The 12,209-nt window shown below is 36.0% G+C and overlaps 1 protein-coding gene across 2 annotated transcripts; it reads left to right on the top strand.

The window, feature by feature from the left end:
• Positions 1 to 1,321: 1,321 nt before the first annotated feature.
• LOC142256511 (formyl peptide receptor 2-like) lies at positions 1,322 to 11,571 on the top strand. 2 transcript variants are annotated; one of them, XM_075328236.1, is made up of 5 exons: positions 1,322 to 1,413; positions 1,645 to 1,715; positions 2,121 to 2,274; positions 2,467 to 2,535; positions 7,814 to 11,571. In XM_075328236.1, the coding sequence occupies exons 4-5, from the start codon at positions 2,480 to 2,482 to the stop codon at positions 8,790 to 8,792; spliced, it is 1,035 nt and encodes a 344-aa protein (XP_075184351.1). In that variant the 5' UTR covers positions 1,322 to 1,413; positions 1,645 to 1,715; positions 2,121 to 2,274; positions 2,467 to 2,479; the 3' UTR covers positions 8,793 to 11,571. The 2 variants fall into 2 exon arrangements, with proteins under 2 accessions (XP_075184351.1, XP_075184349.1); XM_075328234.1 differs by lacking the exon at positions 2,121 to 2,274.
• The last annotated feature ends 638 nt before the right edge of the window (positions 11,572 to 12,209 follow it).

The raw sequence follows: 12,209 nt of genomic DNA, 5'->3' as shown, positions 1-12,209 counted from the left end.
TGGGGCCATTTCATTGATTTAATGTTTTTTGTTTCAAGGAAATGCTTTACCTGTTTTGCTGTGTGACAGGTCACATTGTCCTGCATGAAATTTGCTGCTGCTTGAGTGATAAACACAAGTAAGGAACCACGTGTTGCAAATAAGGTTCTAATCAACACTTGCATTAACTCTGCCATGTAGCTGTTTGAGAGGTCCAACACATTTTGTGTTCAGTCTTTCCACAGTTTAACAAACATAATGTTTCCCATCAGACCCAAATCAGTGAACCTTGCTTTCTTCACTAAAATGAACTGTGGACACTTCTCCTCTGTCCACACAACATGCTCCTCACCAAAGGTGAGTTTAGCCTTGTAATTCTTTCCGCTAATGAGAGGTTTGGTCACTGTAGAGTGGGCTTTCAGTCCAAATGCACTTAAACGTTGTAACACTGTATGACAAGACAGATCCTTACCCTGTTCAGTGCTGAACTGCTGAGCAATTCTAGCTGCAGTGTTGAAATGATTACCCATGGAGATTCTCCACATTATCCTGTCCTCACTTGCATTATTCTTTGAAGGTAGACCAAACTTCTTGGAGGACTAGAAAGCATTTGTGATGTTAGAACGATGAAATATTCTCGAAATCACAGACTTTCTCTTGCTTTTGCTGATAGAGTCACGCCTTTGATCTTCATCTAGACAACCTGCTGCTGAAGGGTTTCAGTCACTTAGGAATGGCACACTATTTTTGCAAAGTCAGTGCAAACTGGAAAGTTAGGAGCCAGTTACATAGGGTTTGTCGGATAATTAAAGAATTAGCACCAAGAGCCAGATTAACACCAATATCTTGCAGATATCTGAAAGTATTCTCTAATTTTGATCAGTGTCTTTTTCATTTATCTGATTTACATTTATATTATGGGCTTTATAATAAATTCAATTTATGAAATAAGCAGAAAATCCTGCGAGTTTCCTCATGTTTGGATGTAATCACATAGGACGACACAATGACCGCAACATTTAGGATTTTGTGTGTTGTTTTCTCATTTTCATCTTCAGTGTATCTAGTACCTAAGTGCATTAATATTTACATGATTTTATCACTAAATTCAACAGGAACAAACACTTTTGTATTGAAGTTTTCTCATAATGGACTCAAAGCGCAAATAATTATATGAGTCAAGGAAAAGCATTAAAAATGATATGTATAAAATATGTATAAACCAAAACATCCCAATATTTCAATAACAACTAAATAAATGGTATAATCAATAATTATTTTCTACTTTGATAATTATTTGCACTTAGTGGAAGTGTCTGATGGATTCGGGGGCGGAGGATGGAACATATATACAGGAGCAATGCTGGTTATAGGCAGAGGATCTGCAGCTCTCACTGACCAAAGAGAAGAGATCCTAGAGAAGAAGGAAGGAAGGTAATGAAATCTATCTATCTATCTATCTACCTATTATCTATCTATCTATCTATCTATCTATCTATCTAACTATCTATCTATCTATCTATCTATCTATCTATCTATCTATCATTTATTTTTCCTATTAGATTTGTATTTATTACTGAACAGCAAGATATCATACCAATGTTGTGCTCCTTATGGATTTCTTACAGTGAATTTGGTCATGTTTTTACTTTTCATTGTTTTTAGAGAGGAACACGACCCTATAATCTGTGTGTAGAGAGGAATGTGCGGACAGATTCCCTTTCAGGCGTCTCCAGGTAGATATTAAGCTGATGGGTTTGGGTGTTATATCTCGTGTGATGAGTGATAAGGATATAATTGTAGTAAGTCTATCCACAGCACATAATGATTTCTTTATCCAACTCTCCTTGGAGACATACTTGTGGCACATGATATAGGTAGATTTGTGGCAAATTGTCCATGCACTGCCATATAAAATAATAAAATATTATTAATAATTAATTAATTAATTAATATCTATATTTTCCTTATTTTGCGCAATGCTAATATTTCTGGATGCTGTCAGTCATAAAGTACTATACTGTGTGCAGCTCATCTTCCTCCAGTCGGCTTTATATTTTCCCCATAATAGTGTATAGGTGGAAATAAATGTGATTAATGTAACACAATAATTCCCAGTCACCATCCTCTGCCGTTTCCAGCGCTGCTCCAGTCTACTCCACCATCATGTGACCGCAGTTCTGTCCTGCCGGATCACTCAGCGTCTTCTGTGTGGAGCGGAGGGCACTTTCAGTGTTAGTCTATGAGACTCGGAACAAAGTAAAGAAAGCTGGAAACAGCAAAAGATGGAGACTGGTAAGTAATGTAATATATTCTCTACCCACATTACTGATTGCTGACTGAGGGGACAGTAAAAAAAAAAAATGGCAGAAATACAGCAGTGATCGTTAATAAAATTCCACAACTTCTACTGCACAGACACGATGATCACATGACAGTCTGTATTATTATTATTATTATTATTATTATTATTTACTTTTCTTGTAGGTGAATTCTCAGAATGGATCCTGATGATGATAATCTGACCGCATCTAATACAACTCAGGAAGATGACTGGTAAGTTAATATTCCTAATTCCTTATTTCTGTGAGATATCAGTGCAGACTCCATTCACATCTATATCCGAGCCTCTGCCCCGATTACATCAATATTCATAGGGATAAATCAGCTCCACCTGCAGCGCTATTATTCCTACCACAATGATGGAAACTTGAGTTAACCCTTTAAACCCCTCTACACGTCAGTGTCGTCCATCAGGAGTCAGTGGTGTCTGTGGAGCAGAGGATTCGGCTGTGTATTGTGACTCCTGTATAATAACTGCATATTTTACTGCATCAAAAACGCAACAACTTACAGTTCCAGTGTGTGTTGTTTATTCGGCATAAACTGACCTGTGTTGCAAATTTTAAAACCATGGGTCTTCCTCCACCTTTCTTATTCTATTTGTTAGATTTGTAGGCGGTCTCCTTATCTTGCTATTGCACCTTTTACACTTGTGCACAAGTTTTACATTTACTCAAGTTTGGATTTGGTCTACTTCTGCACTCTGTCCATATCTTGGCTACATTTGTTTACCTATCTCCTCTCTGGTTCCTTATGACCAATGAGAAATGGTCTGACGGCCATTCAGTGACCCAGGTCCAAACTGTCCCTAGCTACAGAACTAGAAAACAATTTTAGGCTATATAGTAAACATTTAGGCATGGATGTAGCTTCGGTTGTTTAGGCTTCATGTCTTCTTTTATATGTTTGTGTCTTTATATGCGCATAATAGCATTATTCTATATGGAGGACTATGGGGTCTGCATTATTTTTTTATGGAGAATTATGGGTTGTTCATATTATAAATTGAAGACTATGGGATGCATTATTATAGATGGAGGACTATGTGGTGTGAATTATAATTTATGGAGGAATAGGGTGGTGCTTTATACTATATGGAGGACTATGGGGTGTGTATTATTCTTCATGGAGGACTATGAAGGGTGTATTATGTTATATGGAGGACTATCAGCTGCATTTTATTATATGGAGGAATATGGGGTCTGCATTATTTTTTATGGAGAATTATGGGGTTTGCATAATGTACTGTAAATGAAAGACTATTGAGATTAATTATTTTAAAGGAGAACTATACTATATGGAAGATTATGAGATTGTGCATTATATGATATGGAAGGTGTTTGTTTTGCCCTGCTTCTTTGAGGGTGGACGGACCAGCAACTAACACATCCGCATAGGGCATTGTTGTGAAGGTCATCCGAGTGGGTGCTAGTGTGGAGCTCCCTCTGAAGGCCAGGAAGGGTAATGAAGCTGAGTTTGAATCTGTGATTCACACAGGTGATGGAATTAATTGGGAATCCAGAAAATCATATTGCAGATCAGCCTAGTCTATTTAGGAGAGCATTTTTGTGCCGGTGATAAATGTTTCCTGCCTGCTTCTGAAGATGGATGGGAGTTTTCCCTTCTGTTTCTCTCATTTATTCGGTGCCTATATCTACTCCAGATAAGTTTACTGTTTCTGTGCTTAATTGCTGGATTTGCACTTAAGAGTTTTTCTGCTTATTCAATTTGGTCCTGTGTTTGGTTTCTTGTATGTGAGGATCTGTCTTTCTGTTTTTGTGAGCAGGGTAGTTCCTCCAGCAAAAAAAGGGAACTGGCTCCCTGTACATGATTGGAGTATTTGCACTTTAGATTATTATTTGTTCTGTGATTTTGTTTCTTCCCATTATATCTGCAGTTCTGACTAAAGTGTCTGGCACAAGAGTACCTGATATAGTGGGGGAGAGACCCAGTGGTCTCAGATCTTTTTTCCTATCAGGAGATTGGTATTTTTTGCAGGGTTTTTGCTGGCTGCAATCAGCTATCTGTCCTGTCCTGTTTTATCTAGTAAGTCGGGCCTCACATTTGCTTATATATATTTTCTATCTGTGTATTGTGTGTTCTTACATCACCGTCATCTACATGTTGGGGGCTTGCTATTCCTTTGGGGACTGCTCCGAGGAAAGTTAGGATTTCTCATTTCTATCTTTGAGGTGTAGCTAGTTTCTCCGGTAGTGACGAAGTGTCTAAGTGTGTTAGGAACATCCCACTGCTACTTCTAATGTTGTCCGATAGGGAATTGCAGGCAGCTTAGTTTCCAACTACTCCTGTGGGTTTTTTTTCCTGATTAATGGGATTTTTAGTGATTGTCCACAGTTATCAGATCATAACAGGGCACGCCTGAACTACCACAGCCGAAATGGTAGTATGGCTCATTTTCTGTAGATCCTATCACTCGTCCATTTTTCCATGGACATCTATTATATATAGTTGTGAAAAATAGTATTTACTCTGATAGCAATAAGAATATTCCTTTTACATATTATGTGCATTATACCTTACATGGATTTTCCTCATGTTTACATACATTTGGGAGACAGAGCAATATACATTAAACTGTTGTTAAATCTGCACATGCACTTTAATTTTCTCTCAATTTAACCTTTTTGATAGCATATTTGTATAAACCATACATATCTTAGAGTGATGGGCAATATGTATTATACTACAGTTGGTTCAGATATGCACTTTATTTTTCCTATGAGAGACTAACTTTTGCCTCCTTGTATATAACTGTATGGTCAATATTTATCATTGACACAAGGAATGCGACACATGAATTAGATCCCACTGTGTCTAATGACTCTATAAAATATAAAATAACACATGAAATAGATCCATCTGTGGGTAATTACTCTATATAATATATAATAAATAAAATAGATCCTTCTGTGTGTAATGACTCTATACAATATATAATACACACATGAAATAAATCCCTCTGAGTGTAATAACTCTATATAATATATAATACACACGTGAAATAGATTCCTCTGTGTGTAATGATTTTTTATAATATTTAATAAACACATTAAATAGATCCCTCTGTGTGTAATGACTCTATATAATATATAATAAACACGTGAAATAGATGCCACTTTGTGTAATGACTCTATATAATATATAATAAATACATGGAATAGATCCCTCTGTGTGTAATTACTCAATATAATATATAATAAACACGTTAAATAGATCCCTCTTTGTAAAATGACTCTATAAAATATATAGTAAACACATAAAATAAATCCCTCTGTGTGTAATGACTCTTTATAATATATACTATATACATAAAGTAGATTCCTCTATGTGTAATGACTTTATATAATATATAATAAATACATGAAATAGATCCCTCTGTGTGTAATGACTCTATATAATATATAATAAACATGTGAAATAGATCCCTCTTTGTGTAATGACTCTATATAATTACACATGAAATAGATCCCTCTGTGTGTAATGACTCTATATAATATATAATAAACAGATGAAATAGATTCCTCTGTGTGTAATGACTCTATATAATATATAATAAACATGTGAAATAGATCCCTCTTTGTGTAATGACTCTATATAATTACACATGAAATAGATCCCTCTGTGTGTAATGACTCTATATAATATATAATAAACAGATGAAATAGATTCCTCTGTGTGTAATGACGCTATATAATATATAATAAACATGTGAAATAGATCCCTCTGTGTGTAATGACTCTATATAATACATACGTGAAATAGATCCCTCTGTGTGTAATGACTCTATATAATATATGCGTTTAACTTTTTGTATTGAATAACTGAAATAAATTAACTTTTTGATAATATTCTAATTTATTGAGATGCTCTTGTAACTAACTCATGGGTGTCTAAATATTCCGGTAATTCTTTATCATTGTGGTATTCTTCCTTTTTAACAAATATGTCTTTTTATGAATTTTTAATAACAATATAATATTTTAATCTTTATCACACGGCTTTGATTTTTGTGGGAGCTGATGTTGTTTTCCTGCAATTGGATAATTATTGAATATGGAATCTTTATTGGTAGGATATATTCTCTTTATTTATAAGGACATTTGTATGTATACTGTCTGACTTGTGCAGCCGCAGATTAGTGATCATGACACAACCTCCATATCACACACATCAGAGCTAACTGCTTTGTATATCTGAGTATGGGCGCCTGTATTACACACCTGGTTGAGTTCATGTCTTTGTTATTTGTACATATAAGAAGTGTTCTCTGACCACAGCCTTCTTTTTACCCTTCATAAAGCCGCACTGCAGGTGGCGACCTATGTGGGATGATTCTCCTCCCCATTATTTCCTCCAGGTTCTGGCTCACACCTCTTCTGCCTTTGGTTGGTGTGTTGCTCCCTCTATGTCTTTCTTCCATATTGTGGTCGCACTCTTCTAGACTTTGTATATTCATTTATTGCTTTACATTGTGTTGCACTTGTTCTTCTATCTCTCCTATTTATTGCTCAACTATTGCTACGATAATTTTGTGGCTGCGCCACCCATATATTCAACTCCAAGAGGTGGAAGCTGATAGCATTGTCCTATGTTTGTTTTTGCTCCTATTATTGAGTGATTTCTTCCTAATCCATGTGTTACCACACTTTATACCTATCACTAGGGATGATTGAATACCTCAAATATTCGGCTTCGCGAATATTTGCCGAATAAGTCGCCACTATTCGACTGTTCGCGAATATTTGATGTGCAATGTAAGTCTATGAGAAACCCGAATAACAACTATTTGTAAAGATTCGGGTTTGCCATAGACTTACATTGCACATCAAATATTCGCATAGAGGCCACCTATTTGTCGGATATTCGCGAAGCCGAATATTTCAGGTATTCGATCATCTCTGCCTATCATCTTTATGGCTGCACACAGATACTGATGATAACTTTCTGATCTGTGAGGTTATACTGTATTTAGACACTTTATTATTGTAGTAACCTCTTTCATCACAAGTGTTTTACATTCCCTCCTTTATTATAACATCTACAGTATATTGTGGTTGAATTGTATTTTATTGTCATTTTCATACTGAATCGCCATTGTAATTAGCATTCTCTACATCTCTTATTTTATATGTAAGCCTTTACTGGTTCATTGAGGATTCAGGTTATCATAAGCATCATGGGGCAGGGCCGCCGGCTGCTTCAGCATCGCTGTACCTTGTATCACGTCTGCAGTCACAGCACAGCCGCACATTACAGATTGTCATCAGACCGTAAGGGATTGTGATGACAGTACAGTGCGGCTGAGGCACCTGGAGGACGTGCAGCACTGAGCAGTTACTAAAGACCGGCCCGGGGGGCATCTCCCTTTCTACCACTTCTCTCCCTGGGTGAGGCCACCCCGGCAAGCCAGACATTTACGAAAACATAAATTGTTAACTTTCCTAACGTCTACCCTATCATGTCTCCTCAGGTCATCTGACGGTTACTACTTTTATTATTACAAAAACATTTTACCCAAGATGTCAATTACATTATTCAGCATTGTTTTTGCTCTCGGGATTATCGGTAATGGATTAGTCATCTGGATTGCCGGATTCAGGATGAAGAACACAGTCAGTGGCGTGTGGTTCCTCCACCTGGCCATCGCGGACTTCCTGTGCTGTGCGTCTCTGCCTCTGAGAATTTATGAGTGGGTTATATTGTACTCAAACATCTCATACGGCCGTTTCTCAATAATTGCAAATTGCACAGCAAACTTTTTTCTCTTTAATATTAACATGACCGCCAGTGTTCTCCTCCTGACGGCCATGAGTATTGACCGCTGGGTGTCCGTCATGTGGCCATTCTGGGCAAAAGTCCATAGAACCTGTAATGTGGTGATAATCTCTGCAGCGATCATCTGGGGGCTGAGCCTCATTGTAGCGGGTGTACTGTATTACGTGTATAGATACCATGTAGGTTATCTAGATGAATGGTGTCTATATTATGGACATCTATATCCTTATAACCGAGAGTTACGTCACACCATGCAGCTGATCAGATTCGTTATAATGTGTGTGATCCCTTTCCTCATCATCGTCACTTCTTATGTCACCATTCTCTACAAGATTAGAAAAAGTAAGAGATCCCAGAGATCTCAGAGATCCTCCAGGATCATCACTGCTGTTATATTGTGTTTCTTCATCTGCTGGTTTCCATATTACATCTGGCCACTGATACCCGGGTATTATATTTTAGATTACTTTGTATTCTATATAATACAGACCATTATCTCCAGCCTGGCTTGTGTTAACAGCTGCATGAATCCAATCATTTATGTATTTATGGGACCGGGTTTCCGACAAGGTTTCTTCAGATCCATCCCCGCCAGGGTAGAAAGAGCCTTAAGAGAACATCCTAATGACCTGAGCAGGGAAGATACAGGAAATTCTCGCACTACTGATGTGTAATATATATCCCTGTTATCTCCTGTACGTGACACCTATTAACCTCTTGGAGTCTTGCCTATTTTTTATTTTTTCACTTTCTTTCCTTCCTCCTCTCATTCATGAACCAGAACATTTTATTTTTCATCCTCACAACCTAATGAGGGATTGTTTTTTGCAGAATAAATTCTCATTTTTAAAGTCGTCCTTCCTTTAACCATATAATGTGCTGAAAATCAGGTGAAAATAAATCTTAAGTGAAGTGAAATGGTTAAAAAAAAAATCTGTAATTCCTCTATATTTCTTTGGGTTTAGTTTTTACTGTATTGTTACCCGGCAGTGCGATTCCCCCAGACATTACATCTATGGTGATTACAGATGAGCGGATCGATCTACGGGGGAGGGAGTTAGTGTCACATTTCCTGTAATTTACTTGAATTTAACCCCTTCACGGTCCTGTCAGTTCTCTCTTTTTTTTACTTTTTTCTCTCCTTTTCAAAGAGACATAACTTTTTTATTTTTACATCAATATGACCATATGATGGCTTAGTTTTTGCAGGGCAAGTTGTACTTTTGAATTACTCCATTCATTTTACCAAATAGTTTACTAAAAAATGGGAAAGAAAATTGTAGTGAAAAAAAGTGCAACTATACATTTGTTTTTATTATTATTATTTACCATGTTTACTATATAATAAAACTAATCAGGCAATGATTCCCCAAGTCAGTACAATCTCGGAGATACCAAACATGTATAGATTATTATTTAATTGGTGAAGTAAATATAAAATTGTATGCCCCCCCCCCAAAAAAAAAAAATAAAAATCCAAGAACAGTATCGTTTTTACTTTTCGGAATTTGGGGCTGGGATGCCTTTTTTTAACCCCTGATCTGATACCATTTTTGAGCCTGCATCAAAGTCAAGGATGCGACATTAGACGTACCAGTAAATGCAAAGTCGTAAAATGGTTAATGAAAACAATGAAATGGTAGTCGGATAGAAGTATTAGTCTGCTCTGCAGGTAATAGAATCAAGAAATCCAGAGACTGTATTCAGAATTGGACAATGCAGTTTATTTTCTACGTGTTTCGATGCTTAAACAGCTTCTTCATCAGGTTCTCTTGATCCGATCCTGAATACGAGCTCTGGATTTCTTGATTCTATTTCCAGCAGTGGAAACTACTACTCCTATCCTCTTACTATTTGGTTTCCATGGTGGGATTTCCCTACCAGAGCGTTCTGCAGCAGATGTCATACTTTGCCTCCTCATTTGTAGGTTAGACAACCCCAATAGGTGAGCAATTCTCTTACTCCTCCCCTGGATTAATCTCCACCGGATAAGACCCTATTGCTCTTGGTGTTCCCTTCTCTTAATGAGAACAATTTTACATTTTATCCGATCTCTAAATAAAGTATTAAATAATCACAGAGAAACGTTCTTCCTCAGTCCTGGAGAAGTAGTGGATAGCCGGAGGTCTCTGACGTCGCTTCAGATACGGTATTATTTCTTATTATGGATCCATGTGATTTATAAATTCTTCCTCTGCCTTCAGTTCAGATTTAAGTCCAGCATCGCCCGGTGTTTCCTCTGTCACCCTTTATAGATCCTCGTGAAATTGTTCCTCTTATTGTCCCCAAAAATGTAATAAATGATGGAGATGTCCAATTTACCTCAAAATGGTATCAATAAAATTGTCAGCCTAAAGCACAAATAGCAAGGTTCACATCAAATTTTCTACCGATTTGATTGTTCTGATCTGGAGAATCCTGTTTTCAGATCACTTTTTGCTATTTATCGATCACCACAAAAAAAAAAAATTCTCCAACAAATATTTAATATTATTTCTTTTATACCATTTACATATTTTTTCCTTTACATTAAATGCTACAATTAATGTTGTCGGTCAAAACCAAAACTGCTTCAACATAATAAGAAAAACCTTGATCCTCAAAAACAAGTTACATTGATGGAAAAATAAAAAGTTCTGGGTTTTTGAAGAAAAGGAGGAAAAAACAAAAACTCAAAAACACAAAATCCAATGTTCTTGATAGAGATAACAGATGTGACAATGTCTATATGATTAGTTTTTAACGTCACAATTTTCAAAAAGGAGAAAGGTGACATTTTAGTTTATTATTTAAAATAAAAATTGTTTATTTTATTCCTTTAGTTTAGATTTCGCTACATAATGTGATCCTGCGATGACTTATTCTTTACACTGCGATCACATAGTATTACAGGATATTGGAGAAATCTCGGCCTCTTCTGAAGATCAAACAGTGACTGATCCTCCCAGGAGAAGCAATATGGCAGCGATGGCGAGTGACGTCCCATAATCATGTCACCTGGGAATATTCACTGCACCAAATGCCAAAGTCACACACCCCACATTTGTGTGTGTATATATATATATATATATATATATATATATATATATATATATGATAACTAATATAATTATGGATATAACATTATGTATAAAGTTGTGTTTCTTCTGGAGGTAATATCATCTCAGACATTTATACATTATTCACAGGATGGGGGACCCCAAATTCCAGTGTAGATGTTGGTCCCAAGGTGGGACGTATCCTGCACCATGAGAATATGACATTACCTATATAAGTTACATGCTTTTCTGCTCTCGTGTTATAATGCTCTACCAGATATAATCTTATGTACCTGTAATCTAAAATGTATTTCATGAAAGTCAAAAATAATATCATGAGCAAATGTATCAAATATATAAATAAGTTGCAAGTATAAAAATATCATAATAAAGAAAAGTCAACAATAAAAAGTCATCAATTAATATCAAAGTCAACTTTTTAACCTGACAATGTAAAAATTCTAAACATTTTTTAATGTAATATCCATTCTACATTATGTTCTGAGTGATGTGATAATTAAATAAAAATAAATAGATTAAGCTAAAGTTGAATTCTTCTATTCCACATGAATTTTACTTAGAAATGTAATTAATTGAGAGTTTATTCTCTGAGTGTAATGTCTTATTACTATATAAACAAAGAAAATTCAAGTGGGACTCACTAATGTAAGAGAATATTCTTTATTTCTTAAATGATAAAATCCATCAGATGACAGCTGTTTCGCTACACAATGAGCTTCATCAGGTCCCCACCAGAGCAATTTCCTTAACCTACAAATACATCAGTGTAACAAGCCATTTCCAGAATACATTATTAGACATTTCAAATTATGATGAATTCTCTTCCCCCGATGAAGCAACTTTACTACAATCACAAGATGTATGCCGGGAATGACTGTGGATTGGGAAAGCAGTGAATATGCATGAGAGATAATGATCAGACCAAGAAGTAGACTGACAGTCAGGGCCAGAAATATTTGGACAGTGACACAAGTTTTGTTATTTTAGCTGTTTACAAAAACATGTTCAGAAATACAATTATATATGTAATAT

Source organism: Anomaloglossus baeobatrachus, chromosome 11 (genome assembly GCF_048569485.1).
Source record: "Anomaloglossus baeobatrachus isolate aAnoBae1 chromosome 11, aAnoBae1.hap1, whole genome shotgun sequence".
Lineage (NCBI taxonomy): Eukaryota > Metazoa > Chordata > Amphibia > Anura > Aromobatidae > Anomaloglossus > Anomaloglossus baeobatrachus.
This window is presented reverse-complemented; position numbering and strand designations above follow the sequence as displayed.